Below are 23852 nucleotides of genomic sequence, written 5' to 3' on the forward strand. Positions count from 1 at the left end.
AATGTTTTCCAGATGCTGGGGGATCTGATGACTGCAAACTGAAAAGTCGTATAGATTCTCAATTAGTGGCAAATGGAGTCCATCACTGGTTTTAATAACCTGCATAAGTACATTTTAATTTTTCTATGTATTTGTCATAAAAACTAATTATTATGTCCAAGCCATAGAAAGAAGAACAATAATCTATTTCTTATGTCATGTTAGTGATTTCTCGATATTATACAAGTTAATGAAATCAATATGCATATTAGGAAAGCAAAGCAATATATAATTCTGTCTGCAGAGAAAAATTGATGTTTCACTGTATTTTTTCCAGTATCTGTAGCCGAAAGCTCAGGTCACAAAGGTCCCTGATCTGTGATATAGTTTATAGTAACCCCACAATGAAATACATGGTGAAACAACATCTTTGGATTTTCATAGATAAATTTAGAATTTCTTAAAAATTTTAAAATGTAGATGTACAGAAAATACTACAAAATCTATGTATATATGGAGCTGGTTTGGAACTGGTGGGCTGGTCCCAGTGAATTGTGCTTTAGTGGCATCAGGGTGGGATAAAATTATGATTGTTATTAATGTTATCCTCATTATTGCATGCTTAGTTTTATCATAGCTCGCCATTAAGGCTTGTCTGGACCTCACTCTCATGCAATTTGTTTTAATTGCTTTTAGAAACAGAAACAAATTTATTTCTCTCTGTTATAAACAACCCAAGGGAAAATAAGCTCGTCACTGTGTCCCTCACATCACAGTCTATTGGTATGTGTTTCTAATAAAGGTGCTTAATTTATTTAACGCTGTGGTGGAGATAAGCCTTGGTAAATATTTAAACAAAATGCTGTGCAAACCAGCCACGTAAGCAATTTTTTGAGTATGTTCTTTGGTTTTTTGCTATCCTATATTGTTTACAAATTACTTATTAAAGTGGAGTCCAGTAACTATTCTCGATGAAGAACTGGAAAAAGGAAACAATGGAAACTGCTGGAATTTTCCCATTATTGGTCATTTCCAGAAGCCTTTTAGTGAATGTGTTCACCCAGACCTGTGAAGATGTAGAACTGTGCAGGGCTGGGTTTGCAGGTTGGGATCACCCTGTGGCACTGGAGATGTTGCATTGCCCACGTGGCGGCCTGTGAGGCCCAATTGTCATTTGCTCCTCCAGGTTGCTCTTTTGCTCCTTATTTTGCTTTCAATTAATAGCATTTAAGTAGAGCAACATAATAGATGGCTTTCTGGCTGGAAAACAAAGCTTCACTGAAATGTCAATCTTTTTCCAAAACATTTCACATCGTTTTAAATTTAATCAGCAAAACAAAAAATATAATAATTTATTTTTTCTCCTTTGTTTTAGATAACAAAAAATCTTTGGCTTTGATTTTGATCCATTTTGATCTCCAGAAAATTATCAGAGGCTAGAGTGCATTTAATATTTGACGCAGGCCAGATAACTCTTTAATTTGAAGTTTGCAAATGTGGAATTGGCACCAAATCACCCAAAATATTTAAGTGAAAAATCAGACCATCAGGTAGGTTGTAGCACATCAGTTCTGTGACCTGGCGGTTGCTTGGCCAGCACTTTACGATGGCTCTTCAGGGGTTTCTGTCTGTCACGCTCTCACTGCACAATGCTGGAAGGCATTAATTTAAAATAATTTTGAGAAAACTGTGGGATGACTGCAAAGTGCTTTTCATTTTGGACCCCTGTACAAAATTTACTTGGGATTTTAGTTTGTCTTTCATCCTTGCTTGTTATCTTGTTTCTTATGCATTTTTTTAATCCATGTATTGCATTAATGTTTATTCACTGCTATATTTAATTTTTTCCTGACCTTCATAGCTGCTGTGTGGGATGGGTGAAAGACTATAGCTGTTGAAATGGGTTGTAGCTCTGCAATGGATTTAATCTGCACTCAAGAGCTCAGCATAGCAGATATTAAAAGCTAAATCTGCTCATAGGTCAGAGTCTTTAGAGGTATCGTAAGAAGTATGTAGGCAAAATAAACATTTTCTAATTCTATTTAAATATTAACTTTGCATTGTGATTATTCATATATATTCTAGCCGCAATTAATAAATTCCACAGATTTGAGTGATCTGAATGTAATTATCTCTAACACTCAGTAACCAGCAGAAAAATCAGCAGCCCAACACTATACCAGAAATCATTATTTGTCTCAAACTCTGCAGTTCCAGAAACACTTATTATAGAAGCCAATTTCTATAATGGGAAAGGAAATCTTTGTAGAAAATCACTGATAAAAATAAAATCTACAATTTTTAATGACTACCAGATGATGTTGTATCATTTCTATAATTTTACAGAGTTATGTTCTACAGCAGGACCACTCGTCTGTGTTCACTGGTGTGTCAGTTTAGTTAACGTACTGCTTGTGTTTGTTTATTTTTAAGCTGTTTTGGAAATTATAAATGATGCAACCTACTCAGTGTCTTTGTAAAAAGACTTAGAACATCTTGTACTAGATTTTATTTAACTTACCCACTATAAAATCTAGATTAAAGAAGAGCCTGGTCAATTAGAAAATGAACAAAGCACGTACTTAAGAGAAAATCACTTAATCCGCACTTTGTATGTCTGGAAAATTCCCCATCTTCCACCGTGTCACAGTTCAAATCTTGCCTCGGGAAGCCTGCAGAATTCCTGGTGATAAGGTTCAGAATGAACAAAAACATGCATTCTTCTTTGGGGTCGGACCTTCCAGCCTTAGCAAACCTGGAGAGGGTTTGTCCCCTGGGATTTGTGTCCCTCGGGGGGCAGACAATGGGGTCTGAGTTCTGTACAATACTGAGCACAGAAAACCACTGGGTGGATTATAAAATAGGGCTCCAACATGGTGCTGGACTCACAGAGCTTCCCTATTTTTTTCATATTTATTCCCTATATTTTCATATTTAAAGTTCAGTTGCAGTTCTGTATAGATGATCTGACAGAGCAAGGGGAAGTGGCTTGGTGAGGTACAGACACAAATAATGAAGTTGGAGTGGAACGTGCTGTCAGAGGCAGCTGGCAATGCCATCAGGATCTCTGTAGTGAATTGCAGTGAGTTCCAGTGGAAAAATGGTTGTAGAGCATGACAGTGGGGAGGAAGTTTGGGTTTCCCTAACAAAACTGACATAGACCTTATGTGTTAATAGCAGTAGTTCATATATAGTATAAATGCTTTTATAAAGTATTGTACATTTAAAAATGATGTATGGTCATTGCATATTTTGGACATAATGGATGGGGCATGGAGTGCTGCTAGCAAGGTCTGTCTCACCTCCCATAGGCTCCAAACAGCTGCGGGAGGAGAATTGATGGTGTTGATTTGCCCTTTGGGTGAAAATGTCCTACTCAGGGATTTATGGGAAGGAGTAGGAAATATTATTTGCAGAAGCAAATTCCTCCTGTGTGCGTGGGAATGCCAAGAGCTGCAGTGTCCCGTCTGTGCTGGCTGCTGTGGGTGGTGGGATTAGAAAATCTATAAAACAGAAGAAATGTGTGATTCCCTCCAGGGCTGGTGCTGCCCTCCACCACAGCTCAGACCCAAATCAGCATCTTCTGTGCCCAAACAGCGCAATTAAAAGAGTGGCAGCACCAGGAGCTCTGGGATGTGGGGAACAGTGTTTTGCAAGCTCCTGAGCACATTGCTGTTTGCCCGTTCACGGTTAGAAATGCATTTGCACAGATGGATTGGGCAGCGAATTAATTGAAGTCCAAAAGAAATGGTCAGTTAAGCCGTTGAAAGCAGCATCTTCTCTCCTCACCCCCCTGTGTTTATTGCTTAGTTTAGAAATTATAATTAGGAAAAATAACACATTATCATTGCAGACAGAGAGGTGCAGACGCAGCCCGGCATTTGGATGAAGAACTTAAGGGTATTGGGGACTCTGTGAAAGAGGCTGTATAACACTTCTCTTTCATGAGAGAAGTCACTCTTTATTGAAAAACCATCATGGGAAGCTGCAGTGAAGGCAATATGAGCACAAAAGCCATATCTGCAACACTTGGGAGGGATGGAGCAAGTGATTCCTTAGGTTCTGGTGATAAAATCTCTCTTGACAAACTCCCAGATGTAACACTTCTGTGCTTATAATCCAATTCCCCTCACAGTTTTTATATGTTCTATTTGGATTGGTTATATTCTGTATGTGAGATGGGATTGATCCCATTATAATCTGAAAAGGGATTTGGCTACCATGCAATTCAATAAGTGTTACTGTAAAAGGTGTAGCTCATAACTTGTCATCACCTTTATCTGTGGAAACCTTGGGACAAAACAGAGCTGTATGTCCAGCCACATATGTTGTGATCTTGATGCTACATAGACTTTGACTGGACATTTCAGTAATGCAGCCCATATTTTAGGAAACAAGGTGGGTGCACTTATGCTCAGAGCCCAGACTTTTTCCCTGATAGTTGTAAATATTGATGAAAATATCAACAAGACCTCCTTTTCCATATTCAAAAACCAACAGCAGTTAAGAAAGCAGCTCTGCCCTGCAGCCATTCCACGGTACCAGTAAGAGCTTTATTATGCTCCATCATTTATGTACCCATGAATGTAACTAAGAATATAATTCCAGTCCTTGAAACGGAGAAATAAAACTGTGCAATGAACTATAGACTCAATGTCAATCCCCTGCAAAATGATGACACCCATAATTCTGGACTCCAGGAAGGGGCGGGACCCAAAATATGTTGTCAGGCAGGGACTCAGTCCTTATCCTCATCCATCCAGATCTGGGCAGGGAGAGCAGCTTCCCTGAAGACCCAGCGGGAAAGCAGGTTTGTCAGCTGCTGCTGGGGAAGGTGGATTTAGGAAAGTCTTACCAAAGCTGCCGTCAGGTAGAACAGAGGATGCCCTGGATGGAGGAGGCAGGTCCCTTTGGCAGCACAGCCCCTGGGGACACTGGACTTTACCTACAAGATCCACCATTTTAAAGAGGAAACAAGGAGGAGTTTCCCATAGTTATGCTCAGGAGGGAATCATGGGTGGACGTGCCATGGGACCAATAGGAGGGTCCAGCTGTTTTCATTATTCTGGCACCCATACCTGGTATTTATAACCACGCAGGAGATCCGTGCAGCTAACTGTCTTCATCTCTTCCCTGCCCCTCTGTCCCATCACAGCAGGAGCTGAGGCGATAACAGGAATTATAGTCCACGTGGTAATAACTGCACAGGGAAAGAGGAAATAAAGCTATAACCAGTGGCTTTACCTGAGCGCAGCCTTGGCCAGGCGCTTGCTGGGCTATTATGCTTCATTCTGCTTTTCACATTTCTACATGATTCAGGTATTCCTCCAAAGAGAGAAACAAATATTATCTAGGAAACCTTACAAAAATTAAGCTTGTGGTGCTCCAATCGTCTGCAGAGGAGAATGAAGAGGTGATTTATCATGTTTCATGGGTCCTTAGTCATAGAAAAGATACTTGATAGTAAGGGGGATGTTCAGTCTTGCAGACAAAAACATAATATCTGATTTCTGAAAATTGAAGTTAGCAAAATGCAATTTTGAACGAAGATGCTATTTTCTGGCAGTGAGGGGGTATTTAATCACTAAAAGTGCTCACCAGACATGGCAGTGTGAGCAGCACCTGAGATCGCCAGAACAAGACTGGACAACTTGCTAAAACACACTTGAGTCAGGCTTCTGGGAACATTTCTAGAGCCTGTGACTGACTGTGACTGTCCCAGTGGCCCCTCAGGCGATATAGTTCACAAATCTGTTAATATGGTTCAGTTCCATTCATATCCAATTCTGCACTCCCTAACCATGGCTTATGTGTAGAATCACTGGGAAAGATTTTCAAATTACATGCCATGAAAGGACATGGTTTTGTCAAAATTAAAATATTTGACAAGTTACTATGGATTTGGGTTCTGAACATGGTAGACAAAACCTACAATGAAGGTCATAAGAGTGTTGATCTTTCTGTTCAAAAAGAAATTTCGTTTGTCTTTGTGAACTGAATTAAATCCTATTTCTTCACTTCTAGACTCCTGCCTATGGCAGGACTGTTGGTGTGGGGTTTTTTTTGAAATTTGTATTTTGGGAGATTTGCTTACAATTGCTTATATGATCCAGCTTTTCTGCTGGTATTAATTCCTTGTGCCATGCTGCTCACAGGACTACAGCTCGATAAATGGCATTAGGTGTTGGGTGTGAAAAAACCCTCTATGATGCTGCTTCAGGATGCCAGAACACCAGCAAATCTCTCTCTTTTTCTACCTTCAAAGGTGCAGAACCTCAAATAAGGAGTTTAATGCTGTTGGAAATCTTACACCGTAACATTTATTTAATCTGGAAGATATTTCCACAGTTTCAAGTAGATACTGCATCAGTCGGTTGTATATATTTACTTGTGAGAAGAAATGTTTTGAGTTATTTGATTCCTTCACTTGACTTTCTGGGAGTATGTCCTTTCTTGAAGGGTAAAGAAATAAGTAGCTCAGATTTGGGAAGATATTTATAAAATATTGCAGTGACTAAAGCCATGGCGTTTGCTGTGTTGCTGATGATATCCTGCTCTCAGACGGGTTTCTGCATTTCGGATAGAACAATCCTTCACCAGGTGTCTTTGGGAAGTAGATTTATTTTTCATACTCTGCACACAGAAATAAGAATTTCTTTTAAAGTTTTGTCTGTCGCCAGGCTGAAACATTGTTGAAGGGATGCTAACAGTGTGTTCCAGGTAGCAAAAGTATATTTATGGGTCCAGATGGTGAGATTTTGGCTGTGACAAATTGGAGTAAACTCATGAGATGAGACTGTGGCATTCAGGAGGACAAAACTCCAGTTGGACAAAGACTTCAATTGCAAAAATGGAAGATCATAAACCTTTATTTTTCTCATTTTACCAATACCCATTTACCTTGCAGAGCACTTTGATTTTGAAGCAGTCATTACAGTAGGCTCTGAAACACTTTATCTTTCACAGATATTTGTACATAATTTGTATTTATCATATAGAGAAACATCACTAGGGTATGCCTTGTTACAGAGTTGATTTGATTTCCATATCAAACATAATCATAAGATATGTAAAGAAACACAGTTTTCTTTAGAAATAAAGATTCATTCTGAAATCCAGAATTCCTGCCATCATTGCTGGGACTCTGAGTTCCTTCCTCCCTGGGTAACATCACAAGTCAAGCTTTCCCTGAAGTGTAGGCCATTTAATGCTGTCCAGCGTTTTCCACCCGTGGGGAACTCTCTTCCCTTATGCCCAGATGTATAAATGGTATCAAAAATGGAGTTCAGTGAAGAATTCTGCTGATGAAATAAAAGAAGAAAATCTAGCTTATTTTTTCTTAGCCATGTTCTTACTGCAAGCATAAATGCAGTACAAAGCAACAAAAATAAATGTATTTTTGTCTTCTCCATGAACAGATATAACTCTCCAAGTACCCACGGCATAGATGTAATAGGCATCATTATTTTTAAAAGTACAAGAGAAATTTAATTTCATCTTCTTTTCCAGCTGTCACAAGCAACTCAGCCTTCTCTTGAACAAGAGCATCCATCAGTAGCACTTTCCTGGGAACTCGATAACAATAGCTGCTTTGCGCAAAATAGAGGAAATTGCTGCTTTCTTGTTTGTATCATTTGTAGCTTCTGCAAACAGGATGGAAATAGCCATGGTCACGCCTCGGCAAGGTTTTTGCGTAGTTATATTGCAGCAGCTGCATATACATTTATCACTAATGGCGATTTGGGCACCCTGGGTCTGGCGGGACCATGCTGTTGCCCACCGTCCCTTCACACCTCTCTCCTTGTTCCCTTCCAGTTTCCCCCAAGATATTCCGCATTTCGGGTGACATCGTTGTGAATGAGGGCAGCAACGTGACACTGGTGTGCCTGGCCACAGGGAAGCCTGAGCCGTCCATCTCCTGGAGACACATCTCCCCATCCGGTGAGTCCCATCACCCCACCGCAGCTTCCCCAACCTCCCACCATCTTTGCTTTGCGTTTTCGGTTTTCAGAAGGGTGACAGCATAACTTTTTTTTTGCCTTAAAACATGTGTGCCTAATTGGACTTTTAGAAAACCAAAGCTTGTGCAGATTTCAGCTGAGATCGGCGAAAACTATAATACTACTGTAACACAGACATAGTAATAAAGACACCCTGAATATGAGGGTATTTTTAAGCTTACTTTAACAGGCTGCAGATATTTAACAAACAATTCCAATTGAAACCAAAACAAGGGAATAACCAAGAACACACAGGGCTCTCTAGAAGTAGGAGTGAAAGTTAAAACCATTAACATATCATGCAATAGATTTAATTTAATGTGACTATCATTGAACCTTGCAATTCTTTTGTGATACAGCACCACTTATTAGAATGGTTTTATTGAAAAAATTAAATTATATGTGTGAAAAAATGCAAACAAAATGGCATCTAAAAGCATAGCTTCTATTTAATATTTCCATTTATACTTTTAATTACTCATAACATATGTAAAGGAAACTTGTAGCTGACATTACAAATGCCTCCACAGTGGCTGACTTGGTGCGGAGCCACCAGGGTCGTGCTGGTTCTTTCCCAGGGACTCCACATCAATAATTGATTTTGCAGTGAAGGGCTCTCTGGTGGCTCACACAACTTTGATGGAACCCATGTAATTGCAGGGAAGGGCAGTTTCATGGACTGTCACGGCTCACCACAGTGTCTCATAATCCTGAGTAACAGTTTGCTTTACAAAGCAAGATCTAAGCAAAAAACAACAACTTTTGACCTTTAAGACAATGACAATGAATTCTGCTTGAAGTGTCCATCAAGGGACTAGGGGAAAAAATTCAGCAGTAGCAAAAAATGGATTTTAACTAAATGTCACATAAAATTTTATTGGAAACTGTGGTGGTACTTTAGAGTAATCGCTTAAAGCATTGGATTGTCTACAGAAAGGAACTGTTGCAACTTTCCTGGAGAGGAAAAAAAGCAGAAAAGCAGCGAAAATTGGATGGTGGGTTCTGGGGGGGCTGCCCCAGACAGATGGGGCAGGACATGGTGCAAACTTGTCACAGATTCTGCGTTACCAGTTTGCATCAATACAAAACCCATTTATTCCCAGAGGTGAGTGCGGCTGGGATGTGCCTGAGTGTCCCCTGGGTGATTAATGGACAGAATTCTGTCTGGTGTGGGAGAACACAGGGTTCAAATAACTTTTTGCTCAGAAATCTTGTACAATGTGATGGAAGCACAGATATAATTTACAGAATGTGTTCTGTCCACTCGGCTACCAAACCAAGAGGGATTTTTCCATTTCGGTAGCACTGTGACACGTTTGTGCTCAGGTGTGTGTTCTGGGGTACAGACAGTTACAAATGGCACTCAAGGCCAATTAAATATCAGTCTGGCAAACACAAGGCCTGGGTTTATTAGAAAATAAAATGCAGGAAAGTTGAAAACACCAGATTTCTGTAATGGTTTATATTCTGTCTGCAGCAAATTTACCTTTATTGAAAAATAATCTTCATCTGCACTTCATAATATCTACCAGTTTTCTCCTGTAATTCCCAGTGGCACTAATGAGGCTTACGTTCAATCATCGCAGCTAGAATACAGCACTAAATTATATTAATGAATCATATTTAGAATATTCAGAAATTGTTTGTCGAAGCTGCTACTAAAAGATAAGAAACTGAAATCTCTGTATGCAAATGATTCAATGTAGGCAAATTCCAAAATATTATCATGATCTGAATCAATGCAGCCTTTAGTTGGATAAGGTTGGATTCTTTTTTTTTTTGAACAAGAGATAAAATGAACCTTTCGTAGGAATAAAAATAAAATGTATTTAGAGGTGATTTTTAACTTAGTACATAAATTATTGGCCTGGAATCTTTATTGTGCATGTTTAACTTGCAGTCATTATGCAAATGAATTCATTATATAAATATTCATTATACAAACCCATTATGTAAATCCACAAAATCTACACATTCAGCGTAACACCGTAAGGAACATGGGGCTGTAGTTTGTAATCTGAAAATCTCCTATTGTTGAAATGTCATCTGAATAAATTGCAGGTATTACTTATTTTGTTCTGACATTTAAGAGCAAAGTGCAGCATCGATAGTTGAAGAATGAAACCAGAATGTTAAAGAATTCAGGTCAGCTCAGCGTTTCACACCGTGTGCGCAGCATGCGTTACGTTGCTGGGTTTGAAACACGAGGAGCTGCCAGGAGCAGGGACAACAAAAGCCATTCAGAAATCTTTTCATGAGATGTGACTGTTTTTCAAAATTCGGGTGTTGTACGTTGAAATTCTTTTCTGCTTTGGTTTTGAGAAATTTTTCAAAGGCAAGTGTTCCCAGTGTCTGCGGGACCGATGACGGGACTTGGGTGACAGCCACCAAGCCGAGCAGGGGCCAGTAGCAGATGTGCACGAGTGCTTTGCTGCTTAGGCCAGGCTTACTGGGAAAACCAGACATTTCATGGGCTTGTCTAAATGCAAAATAGGTTAAATTCCAAGACTTTCAAAAAGTCTTATGGAACATGCAAAACTTTTTCTACCTAACTCGTTTAAAACAAAATGACACTTCTTGGAAATTCCTCCCATAGTCTAATGTCCAGGATACAGAGGTATTTCATTAGTTTATATTTGAATTAGGCACATGGAGAGATGTGGGGTGTCTGTCCACCTTTCAGCGGGTTGGCTGAGGATGGAGCAGCTGGTCAGATGTGTTCAGTTGTGTTTTGCCAAACTGGCTAAATATTAATATCTAGGTGGATGGTGCGGGAAACAAGGACAGATCTATATCAAATGTAGGAAGAGAGGGGGGCATAAAAAATTTCAGTAGTAACATCACTTTTGGTTCAGAGTGCTTGACTTCACAATCATAATCACAGAATCATAGAATCATTTTGGTTGGAAAAGACCTTTAAGATTATAGAGTCCAAATGTTAACAATCTTGATATACAGCCATTGGAAGGATGATGCCTGATCTCAACAGAAAATGGTGGCTTTTGTCTGGAAAGGTTCTAGTAACATGCCACACAAACAACTCAACAAAATCCCCCAAAACCCTGTAAGAACCATCCTCAGAGGTGTTTAAAAGATGTATAGATGAGGCTCTTAGGGACTTGGTTTAGTGCTAGATTTAGGTTATGGCTGGACACAATGATCGCAAGGGTCTCTTCCAACTGAAATGATTCTATGATCCTATAAGAACAGTTTAGCACATGAAAAGAAAAGTCTTATGAGGAGTGGCTGAGGGACCTGGGGGCTTCAGCCTGGAGAACAGGAGGCTGAGGGGAGACGTTCTCACTCCCTGCAACTGCCTGAAAGGTTCTCAGGGACATGATTTAGTGCTAGAGTTGGTTGGGTTATGATTGGACTTGATGATCCTGAGGGTCTCTTCCAGCTGAAATTATTCTATGATTTTATGATTCTAAATAACAGATTCTTCACTAACACTGAGGAAAGCTACACTTATGCAGAAAGTAGCCTGAATTTTTATTTGAACATACACTGTGACTCCTCTCCTTTGCTAACACATTTCATTAGCTGCCGGCATGTGCCTGGGTGTGATATGACTGAACCAAATCTAATGCCCATCCTATTGTTCTGGACAGCCCTGAAGCTGTGAAGATGTGTTGTGTTAATGTATCATCGCCGCAATGTCGTTCTGACCATGTATTAGCGTCATACATCTTGGGCGCAATCCAGTGATGGGCTGTCTGGAAGAATGAGCTGAGCGCCCACCCAGTTCAGCAGGACAAAGGGCAAGGCCAGTCCCTGAGCAGAGCAATTCCTGCGGGACCCTTCCCGGAGCAGAGAACTGATACTGGGGGGAGAAGGAAAGAGGCTTTTTTAAAACTTCTGGCTAAATCCTCAGAAACTTCTAGCTAAATCCTCAGAAACAAACAAATCTCGATTTGAGCAAACTGGTGTCAAATATTTTGTTCCATTTGCACTTCTGCTGGACAACTATCATTTTTCAGATGTTATCCACACATCCACGCATGACAGAAATAAGAAGTATTTTGTTGAAGTGCAAGTACTCTGAACCCAGATTTCAGGCTGAAAATGCTTAACTGAAATGAATTATTATCAGATTTCCAGGGCTTTGTGTGTGTACAAAGTATGAGCTTGTCTTTTAAGGTGTTCCTTCTCTGTCTTCAAAATAGTTTAAAAACTGGAATTTTTAGAACAAAAGATTCAGATTTTTTTTCTCTCATCCTACTAAATTCTTAAAATCTAACAGATATCATTGCTGGTGAGGGTTATTTCACACTACTGTTTCCCTCTAATGTATTTACAATTGTGCATGAGATAATTTTAGAGCTCTGAAGAGCTGCTCTTATCCAGGCTCAGCTCAGCTGCTGCCTTTGCACTGGGAAGCTGCTCCTGCCACTAATCCAGTTGTGTGAAGGATCTTGCCATCAAACCACATTTTCCCAATTTCCTCATTCAAAGTCCAGTAATGAGCGGGTACTTTGAATAGCCCAGCAATGCTGTTCTCCAAACAGAGTTGCTTTTTCCTGGAGAGCTTAAAATTGGTGATTATTTTGTCCTTGGTTTGTGTTTGCAATGCCTGGGGTCGTGGATCCATTTTCTTGCTCTCCAAGTGATTGTGTCTCCCTTCCCTGGGGCTTTGTGACATCCCGACAGGTGACGATGGGGTTTCTCACGTGGAGCTGTCACTTCACCAGGGTGATGTCCTGCAGGAAACAGACCATGAGCCTGGACCCAGTGAGGTGCTCCCAGGCTGCGGGATGGACGGGGCTCCTGTCTCCCCGAGATGTGGGCTCCCAGCAGCAAAGCCACACAACCACCTTTCCTAAACGGAGGCAGATTTATTGCTGCATTAGACCAAAAGCGAAGCCAGTTCCCTTTAGGTGTCCAAGCAGCAGAATGTAAAATAATTCAGTGATTTAACCTGATCAGCAGTGACATTGATGTTCCTCCCCAATGCCATCGTTACTCATCTTGCAGGAACAGCTTCATTATGAGCGCTGTGCTCCTCATTCAGGTGAAGCATTACCGGCCTGAGCCCAAACATCTGTTCCTTGCGGCCGAGCGGGAAGGGTTTGGAGAGGAGCCAGGAAGCCTCAGAGATAGAGCAGGGCAGGGATGATCAGTGGTGATGGGATATGAGTAACCATGACCAGGGAGGTTTCACGTTTGCAGCGGAGGAGAGATGCACAAGCGGGTTCTGCACAGAAATGTCTGCTCCTCTTCCACCCCCTCAGCACCCGGTGTCTGCTGGGGATGTCTGTCCAGTGTCATGAGGATGGAAGGACGGGGATGTGCCACCAGAGACACCAGCTTGTTGCCTCCTGGCTGTGTGATGTACACGTTGGCATCAGCTGGTTTTCAGAAGCGGCACCAGCAATGCCAGCATGTTACGCTGACAAAAATAATGTTACTTTAAGGCTCAGGTGCCTTGGGGTTTTACAAAGCTTTCGTGTCCTGCTCCTAGGCTGGGTCTATGGAGAACAACCCTTCTTCTGCCTTGACATGAACTCATTCCATGCTGTTTGAGGAAGCTACTCAGCTCCAGGTGCACAGCTCCATCTTGCAGTACTTTGCACAAGCCCATTGCTTTGCATTATTTATTGTGCAGGAGCTGCCTGTTTCTCCAAAGCAGTATCTCTGGCAGGAAATAGCTAAACATGAACATCTTCAGGCTGAAAACAGCCTAAAAAACCTTTCTTTGCAAAACAAAAAAATTAAAACTGTGTAGGGAAGAACAGGACGATGGTATTTTAAAAAGCAAGCTATGCAATTAAATCTCACTTGAGCTTATTGATAATTCATAGTGCTTAATGTGGGCATTTGGCTCTTGGGAAAGGGCTAATTATTCCCAAGGAAGCCCCAAACCTCCAGGAGTGAGGGAATGGAGTCTGGTGGCCCAACATGTGTCCCTTAGCTCAGAGGGGACAGCACCGGGGCTTAGGCTCTGCTCAGTGTTCTGAGCAGCTGTGGCAATTGCAGGAATTAACGCTCTTCATCTGGAATGGGATGAGCTCCTGCAGCACCCCTCAGGGACTGCAGGGATGGATCCGTCCAACTTACAACCACTTGGGGGCTTAAAAGTTTTGCTATTAATATTTTATACGAATTTAATGGTCTGGCTTGTGATTCTGAAGGGAAGATTTTCAGTCTGTAAAGGTATCATGTGTCATTGAATCAACAGCTCCCCGATATGAGACACAGGGCTGGAGGCTTCCCCAGAGCTCGAGGGGAAGTGGTGTGGAGCTCGATGGGTGTAAATGAGGGGATTAATTAACAGTTTAAAGTCAGCAGTGAAAACACTAGTCATCAATATAAACTGCTTGTTGTGATTTTTTTCTTTGCCTCAGATAAACAAAAAATGAAGAACCTCCAAAATCACACCTCTCCCATACAAAAAGCAGTGTCTTTTGGTTTCAGGTTATGGGACTTTGGGCCTCTTTTTTTTTTAAATGATACCTGTAAGTACCATTCTTGGGAGATTTAGTATTAAGATCCAATTAAATGACATTCAGTACCACAATCCATTGCACTGTGATCAGGTGACGCTACAGTGTCTGTGGTCAGGGGGGTTCTGGGGAAGAATGCTCAGAAAAATGTCATTTTTTGTCAGGAATGCTCCAGGAGTTAGAGCATCCCCTCATGGACAATTAAAGGTATGGTATTCCTGGAAATCCTCATGTATTCTTAAAGCCTTTAAACAGACTGAGAAAACAAATCTTGTTAAAATACAGTTGTCAGGAGAAGAATCTGAATCTATATTCAAATAATTGGGTCTTTGTGAAGAAAGTGGGAAACAAGGGTAAGATTGCAATCTTAGTGAAATACAGAGTTCAAACTAAGACTGTAAAAAGCATTGCACAGAAATAAGTATGAATTTTTTGACGATTTTATAACACATGAAATGTATTTATCACTTTTCAGTAAAAGTAGATGAACTCATTAATAACTCATAAAATGCTATGAAAATTAGAATTTTAATTCATCCTTGGTTTATTCCCTCAGATATTAAATTGAGAAATACCGCAATTTGAGTGAGCAATGTATGAATCATCGAAGATATTTTAGTGCAATCAAATCTTTAATGTTCAAACCCAAGAAAATCCACTGTGGGTTTCACCCTCTTTCCCCTTCCCCTGGTTTTGGGTCTCTCATGGCTATTTTTTGAGATGTAACAGAGTGCAACAACTTTAGGGCTTGAACTAAATTTTTGGAGAAAAGTAACAGATAACCTCTAAAAATGCTCCTATTTTGTATTTTTATTGTGGGGACATCCCCTCGGGGAGGGGGACAGGCAGAACCCTGCGTTGGGATGCTGGTGAACGCAGATGCTCCAAGGAGGTGACAGTGAGCAAACACCAGATGCCACATTCATCCCAACCATGCCTGCACTACTTCATGTTTTATTTCCCAGAATCATTTCTTCCGGGCATTTTTATGAATGAAACATGTTTTAAACATAGTAAGGATTCTTTTTAAAATGCACATTTTACCAAAAAAATGATGCAGATTTTGAGGGATATGAAGAAATATGAAAAAAATGTCATAAATGATACATATAACTCTAGTAGTGCCGCTGTTTCAACAAACTGCAGATAGAAGAGTCACATGAAATGGAAGGGATGAACAAATGTATTCAAGCCAAACAGGCTGTCAGTAGGTAAATAATAGGGTATAATTTGCAGTGCATGGTTTCGGTACAGCAGCAGGGGGAAGGGAAGTTCTAAAGGCATCAGAAAATCAGTGACTAGTTCTTTACCCCGGGGTGAACTTCTGGGTGGCACAATGGGGGTTCCTGGCCCCACCCTGGGTCCTGCAGCCCCAGCTGACCCCAGACAGACTGAGTCTCTTCCCAAAGTCACCGCCACGTGGGGCTTCGTTGGGAACAATTAGCCCCTTCCCAAGAGCCAAATCCTCACATTAAGCGCTACGAATTATCAATAAGCTCAAGTGAGATTTAATCGTGTAGCTTGCTTTTTAAAAAGGTCATTGCCCTGTTCTTCCCTACACAGTTTTAATTTTTTGTTTTGCAGAGGAAGGTTTTTTAGGCTGTTTTCAGCCTGAAGATGTTCCTGTTGAGCTATTTCCCGCAGGAGACCAGGCGGCCTCTGGGTAAATGATCTCGTGCAAACCGCTCTCCTGTGCACATCCAGGTGCAGGAGATGATCTCCTTGCCATGGGCTGTGGTCACACTCAGGGCAGTGATGCCAGTGACAAAAACTGGCATTTGCAGCAGACTGCACTTACATCTCTGCCTTCTGCAGGAAGCACAGGGGTTTGAACAGATCCACAAAAACCAGAGCAAAGTCTGGTATACATGAAAGTGAGCATCCAGAAAACATAGCATGCAGACATCTAACAAACCTACTATCTCAAGTGTGGTTTGCTTTTTGTTTATTTTTTCCGAAGTAACAGCTTGTTGACTGTATCTTCTCCACGTGTGTTAAAACAGAGCTGTATCTCCTTTGTAGTAATACTGGGCTGCTAAGGCAGAGATGTCAGCCCATGTCCTGGAGTGTGAGCTGACCACGTGTTCCCTGGTGTGAAGTCTGCAAAGAGAAAATTCAAACTTGCTCCAAACCATGATCACCCCATGAATCTCAGACACAAGGTGCAGTGTGGCAGTGGTTCTGCTGGGACAGACACAGACACAGAGTTTTCAAACATGGAGTCTAGCTTCTCTGAAGCTAAATGGCCTTAAGCGATCAATGTTTAAATGATCCCTAATGTGATAGGGCCATTCTCCTCCCAGACAGAGAGCTCTTCAGGTTACCTGCCACTCCTTGGAGAGGACTATATACTCTCCAATTACAGCATTTAGTGTAACTTTAAACCCAGAATCCATAACAAGTAGTAGAAATGGCTTCAGACCATTTTTCTGGGTGATTCCAATTTTTATTGTTCCAAACATCCCACAGCAACTCTTGTCCAGGTGCCTCCTGGTGCCCTTGATCCTGTGTCTCCTCCCAGCCTCTCTGATCAAGAAGGACCTTATGGATTACAGGCTGTTTCAAGCATCTGGTGATAATCAGATGGCATCATGATGGCATCATCACTGGAGACCACCTGCTGTCCTCTCCTGCTGAGTCCAGTCCTCATCCTCAAGGCAGAACATGGGAGGATGAGCCCATGCTGGGATCTTCACACCCCCCCCTCTTTTGGAGACGGTTCCCTGGGCTCTGGGCAGCCTCCCCTGAGCACCCTGAAGTGTCCTGAGGCTGTGATGGACCAAGACCAGCATCAGCTCAGCCTCGTGCTCCCCACCTTCCCCCTTCCCAGTCCTGTGAGTATCTTCTCTCTCAGGTGGAGGATTGAGGTGTCTTAAAGATTGGGTCACAAAAGCCATTTCTGAGCGCCGCACAGGTTTTACAGTTCATAAACTGAGGCTGTATTGTAGTTATTTAATGTCCTAGTGAATAAATAAATATAAATTAAAAAAAAAAACAAACAAACAAAAACCAAAATAACTCCCCCTTGGCTCAGATGAGGTTCACAGAGTTTTTCAGAACTACCCTGGATGTGCACCAGATTTTTTCCTCGTACTGACTCATGTTGAACACCAGGGGAGGAAAATGCAACCCTTGCAAAATTCACCCGTCCAAGCCTTGGAGAACTGGTCCATATGGCAATGTGTATGTGTGCTACACCTGCTGCCAGTTACCATATGCCTGGTAAGAAAACACGGTTTTAATTGTGTATTCTCCTGAGGAATAACAAGTGTGATGATTTATCAGGCATCATATCATGTGGCAGCAGCAGAAAGCAGGTGCTGGAGCTGAGTTTCATGGGTGTTTCCCTTCCTGGGTAGAGAACCTGACCTTGTAATTTGAGGTACCCAGAGCAGATGACTGACATATTGTTATGTAGATCAGCAAGTCTCATCAAGAGAACTTCCGAAACCCCACCAGGAATTGCTTTGGACATGAGGCACTCTCATGTTTTTGTTTCTTTTACTTGAAGAGTTTTTTTCCATCTTTGATCAAAGATTGTGGCTGACACAACTTCAGGCTGATGAACAGGTGCTGATGGACCTTCCAGATTTCTTCCTCTCAGGTACCAAACCTGACAAGTCTGCTTGCTTCACGGCCAGGAAAGCAGCCAGACACGGTCCTTACATCTTGTAGGGTCCATAAAGTGCAGATGGGCTGCAGGAGGTCAGAGGGAGGTGTCACTATCCCAAAAAACAGTGAGAAAACAGAGTTGTCTCCTGACACTCGTCTTTGTTCACCAATGTATTCATACACAATTTTTTCTCCCTACTGCTTCTGAGTATCCTTTTTTGAGCTGGAGGTACATGTCATGTAGCGCAAATACGCTTACATATACTTATGCATATATCTTTCACATAACACGATTTAAGATCTCCCACATAGCCATGGGAAATCTCGAGAACTAAAAACAAGCTGGAGAAGATTAAATACTGTGTGGATGAATAAGAAAGATGAAACGTGGTATCTATGTATTCCCCAAGAAAAATATTTATCTCTAATATTTACTAAAAGCTTTCTTATGTGATCTGGTTGCAAAATTTCTGGGGACATGAGGGTTTAAAAACTACTTAATTTTAATATTTTCGAATGTGTATGTGAGTCACATAACATATGTGTGGTTTGCAGCGCTTTAAAAATGCATGCAGAGTTTGCAGCATAAATTAGGTGAGTAGCTCAGCATCAGATCCCTGTAAATACAAGGGTTATGAAAAGCGCTGATGGGCATTTTTGCAAATAATTCTACGAGAAATTAGTGCAGGAGCAGAGAACGTTTGGTTTTGGCTTAACTCCAAAACAAAAATAACTATTTTTTATGAAATTCCAGGTACTTAGAGATTTTTTTCTTTTCTTTTTTTTTTCCAAAAGGATGTTGGGAATTGGGAAACGATAGATCATAAATTATTCCCAGGATCCAGTGCACAATATTTTGGTGCATACTATATATCTAGGGCAGTACTGACACTGGAGAGCACTGCAATCTCATAATTTAATAGTAATCTTTAACCTGACACACAGGAGAATTTTGTGGCTTATATCATTTTCTTGCTGTTAGAGGGAAAGCAGAAGCATTCTTGGGAGGTCTCCTCTGTCTGGTCAGACGCTCCTGTGCAGGCAGGGGCTGTGCATCCCTCACTGCTGTTCAAAGCAATAGGAAATAACATTTTCCTATAAATTGATTCAACCTGGCCAAAGCGGAGCAGGACAACAGTCACGATGTGAACAGGCACAGCTGCTTTGTTTCTGGAAGGGTTGTTTTTTTTTTTTCCCAGTTGATTCCTATGAACAACATGGAAGAGGAAAAAAAAATCATTCTCATGCAATTCCTCATATCCCCATAAATTACTTCATTGCGTTTTACGAATGTTCACTTCAGTTCACAATAATTTTCCAATTTCAGTCTTATCTTTCTACTTCACACAACCGGTGCTTCCGTGGGCTCTTTCCCGTGACAGGCGTGCTGTATTGTGCTTATTAATGAGTGCCATCTTGCTACGCGATACACTGCTATAATTGATGTTTTGAACCTTGCACACTTTAAAACATTAATCCCTGAAGAGATAAGCAGATGAAATTCACTGCCGTGATGGACATGAACGTAATAATAATAACACTTCTACTTAGTTCTCACTACCCAGTTAGGGTTTTTGTCATTGCTCCGTAAATTGCAAAGTTATTAACAGCCAATTAAAAGCTTGTCTGTCTGGGAAAACACTTTCAGCAAATCTTTTTAACCTTTAGGCCTAGAATTTCCAGCCTCTGTAGCAATGGCTGCTATGATGTATTGTTTTAAGATAAAAATGGTATTTGTCATTTTTTGGTTTATTATGTGGTGAATGCCTTGTGAGGAATCTCAAACAATTAATTTGCTCCCCACCTAGAGCGCACTGCTCAAAAACCACCGAAAGATGAGTTTGGAGCCAGGTGGCAGTCGTTGTCCGAAGGATTTCACAGTGTGCTCTGCAGGGTGGGAACCGCAACAGGGAAACACTGTGAGGTGCTGGGGTTCAAAAAACTACAGAAATGTCTGTGTATGTTGTGAGTCTATGTCAAGTAGAGATAAATTGGCTTTTTTAACATGTAACTGTTCTCACTTGCTAAAGTAATGGATGTTTTCAGATATAATGTACCAAGGCGTTACATATTTCAGTTTGGTCTTCATATTGTTTTCCATCAGATAGATCTCTATCTATTTTCAGGAGCACTCACGCTGCTTGTCCTTATTTCTGTGTAACAAGGCAAGCACTGAGAGTCTTATTTACTGGGTTTGGGTCCTTTGGGAGAGGAGAGCTGTAATTTGGTTTTTAATTAGTATGATGAAATGTTTCTTAGGACACAACACATAAGCACTGAGTGGTGTGGTGAGCAAGCCTGAAAGGGCTTTCTCCCCAAAGGTGGGATGTGGGGTGACCCACCACCCAGTTTGCACCCACAGAGGTAATGGGCCACCGTTTCCTTCCAGGACATGGTTGGCTTTAGCCATCCTGTGGTGTCAGAGACCATGACCCCCCCCAAGCTGATGAGGTTTATCATCCTTACGTCTGTATACTCACCTGGTTGATGTATGGCTACAAGATCAAACAGTTGTTAGAAAGCAAGTTCACCTGTGATGGGAAACTGATGCTGGGGCCACCAGCAGGGGAGGTGGATCAGCTACCCTAAGGCTGGTCTCTCTGCCCCTTAAGCTCACCCTGATCCCTGGCTTTGCCTCAGGTAGCTGCAAGGCTCAGGTCTCTGCCCAGGTGCAAGCCCTGAGTCCTAACGGATACTGGATCTCTTAAGGTGAGGTTGTGACTGAGGACTCTGCCTTGTGTTCTGTGAAGCCCATCAGGTATGGACCTGTGTTACTGACCAGATCATCTTGACTAGACCATGTTTTTGCTAATAAAGAGGCCCCTTGGCCAAGCCCAGGAGCTCAAGGGGGTTTGCAGCCCAGCTTGGAGCTGGGGCTTCTCAGCAAAACCTCCCTGTGGATGTGTATTACCCAGTAAAACTCTCCAGCTGCTGTTTGAACGTCTGTGAAGCTTCAGGTGCCTTGTACTCAGCTTCCAATAATTTCTCTCTCTGATTATTTCATTCCAGCAAAGCCCTTTGAGAGCGGACAGTACCTGGACATCTATGGAATTACAAGAGACCAGGCTGGGGAATATGAATGCAGTGCAGAAAATGATGTCTCAGTCCCAGACGTGAAAAAAGTAAAAGTCACAGTAAACTGTAAGTCGTATTGTTTTTTAATCACTAAATCCAATGGAGAAGAGGGACGTGGCGAGAAGAAAATGCAGAGAACTGCTGTAATGCAGACAACTGCTGCTCGTGGTGAAATTGTAGTATGTTTGAGTTTTGTATTACAGCATCAAAATGACCTGTGCTGTTTGATGTTCGAGTTAGTCTGGCCAAAGGAAGTTAAAATGAGATTAAGGTTCAAATTCTCTTTTGTTTGCTGGCGTGTTGTCACAGGCTTTACAGCCTCTGCTCTCGCTGGGCTGCAGTGCTGTGACTCGGTGTTTGAAGTAATGTCTTGAGTAATTATCTGAGTAACTTCTGAGAACTGCTGTGGTTGTTGGGCTGAAGCGTTTCTGATTTAATTTGCCACAGTTGTGCAGTAATATAAGGAGATGAGAAACTTTTTGAAATTCTGCTTGAGTGATTAGATGGTGATCGATCTCTGCGGAAATTTGAATTACAGTAGAGGCAATGGGTTGTTCCTCGTGGTTGCCCTGGTGTGAAGATCAGGAGGACTTTGTGTAGTTCTCCAGCCACAGGGACCTCGCTGTGTGGTGGTTGACACCAGGGACCACCAAGGTCACCTGTAACCCATCCTGCAGCCTGTGGGGTCTGACCTTCTGGGGTTTGCACACTGAGGAGGCGTTTCTGACTTGGAACCGGATTTGGTTTAGTGCTTGGTATGACATGAAACATGCAGAACAGTGTTATTTTCCCATCCAACATGAGTACATGGGGAAATATAATAATAATAATAATAATAATAATAATAATAATAATTACTCTCATTCATTTTAACCGTGAATTTTCTTAAGTTAAGTGCAGTCAGCTATCTGGTATTCTCTAACACTTTCTGGTTTAAAAATTGTTGTGCAGACACTTGGATAGGTGTGTACATGGTGTTTTGGGGTGACACCTTTCACACAAGCTGTGCTCAAGTTTTGTGTTGTTAGATCAATAACTTGCAGTAGGGACCAGAAGGAGCCATGAGCTCAGTCTAGTTTTAGCAGAACAAATATTGCATCTGTATTATTTCATATTATGGGGATTTTAATAAGGGTGAAAACAGCTGTCTGAAGAGCTCTCTGTGTTCACAGGAAGGGAAAAGTTGGTAAGCCTGTTCAGTGGTCAGTTTGTGTATTTATTTTTTTAATTAAAAAAAAAAGCACAGAGAAGGTGGTAAATGCATAGAATTTGTCTTGCCTTCTGAGCTGGAATCTAGATTTATATGAGTCATGGTTCAGATAAAAGCACAGCCTCAGCTGGCCCAATCCGAAACCCAAACTGCAATGTCGCGTGCCACTGATGCTCTTGTTAGCCTGTGTTCTGCATCAGAGTTCATGACAAAGCCAGAGCAATTTCTGACCTCGGTTTGCTGTTTCATCAGTGTGAGTTCTGAGCCAGTTGTGTTTTTGTGGGTGGGAAGGTGAGCTCTGGCAGCGCTGAGAAGGTGAAGCTGCGTAGCGGTGGTTTGTTCTGCACCAGCCCTTGGTCCTTCCACCAGCCACAGCTCAGGTCTGCACAGTGACCGAAGGGACTGACACCTCCCGAGAGGACACAGCAGGGGCTGGGACACAGGTGGGATGGGATTTGCTCTCCCTGAACACTGAACCAAGGGGGCAATGGGAGAAGCGGTGTCTGTGTGGGTGGATGTACAGGCTCAGGAGGTGACACTGCCCCTTGGTGCACACCACAAGCCAGGGGGGTCAGGTCTCGCTGCAGCACACAGTGTGAGGTACCTCTGTCTGCGGTGACAAACACGTTACAGGCTGCTAAACCAACCAAGAAGCTCATAAATACTTGAATCAAGTGTCCAAGCCGATCTTTGTCCTGGTTCAGCTACCTGGTCTAAGCTGGAAGTGTCCTTGGATGGATACACATGGTGTTCTGACAGGTTCAGACAAACTTCTACATCTGCAATGGGGATGTGCAGAGTATCTGTATCTTTTTTAATATTTCTTACAACTAAAGAAGAAAATGGAGGGAGGAAAAAATAAAATTGAAGCAATGTAAACCTGAGATCTAGCTACAGCATGAAGCACTTTGTATACGTGAATGATTTGTTGGATTCAGCTAATTGCTGATGCGTTTGTTTGGATTAGCGTGCTGACCCCAGCCAGCTCAGCACGATGCAGAAGCACTCCCAGCACCTGCTCCCTGCTGCTGACGCTCATCCCTTCTGAGCAGGCAGAACGTGGCTCATGATGGTCAGAAGAGAGTCGTGCCAGGAGTGACCAGTGCTGAGAGAGCTCGTCCTGCCATCACCAGCCCTGGGGACACCTTGTGTGCCAGCGGGTGGGACGTGCAGGGGTGGCCAGTGTTGCTGGGATGAGTTCTACTTCCCAGCAGTTTAGCGTGGGCAGCCCCGGTCAAAAGGGATATTATACACGCCACCAAACCAGCAGAACGGTGCCTGTTTGCTGCCTGTTGGGCTGGCCTGGCACGGCAGCTTTCCATCAGCAAAAGCTCAGTATTTCCTTTAGGAGAGCTATGGTTTGTCTGCGAGTCACAGGGAGTTTGCATCAAACGTATTTTCAAGTTTAAATCTGGAAAGGTCATAATGGAAGAAATACTGTAGAAGAGAGGAAGCCTTCAGGTCCTTGGTTACTCTGGATCAGGCAGAGTTTCCCTAGTTGAGTGTTCTTCAGTCCTGTTTCTTCTTTTAAAA

The 23852-nt window shown here is 42.0% G+C and overlaps 1 protein-coding gene across 2 annotated transcripts in view; it reads left to right on the plus strand.

Annotated features, from left to right (window-relative positions):
* NEGR1 (neuronal growth regulator 1) overlaps positions 1 to 23852 on the plus strand; it is a 224834-nt gene that overhangs the window by 129318 nt on the left and 71664 nt on the right. For both annotated transcript variants that reach the window (XM_082053835.1, XM_082053836.1), the window contains exons 3-4: positions 7795 to 7920; positions 21044 to 21175. In XM_082053835.1, the coding sequence (XP_081909961.1) occupies positions 7795 to 7920; positions 21044 to 21175 (258 nt within the window). The remainder of the gene's footprint in view (positions 1 to 7794; positions 7921 to 21043; positions 21176 to 23852) is intronic.

Source organism: Streptopelia decaocto, assembly GCF_964273445.1.
Source record: "Streptopelia decaocto genome assembly, chromosome: 5".
NCBI lineage: Eukaryota > Metazoa > Chordata > Aves > Columbiformes > Columbidae > Streptopelia > Streptopelia decaocto.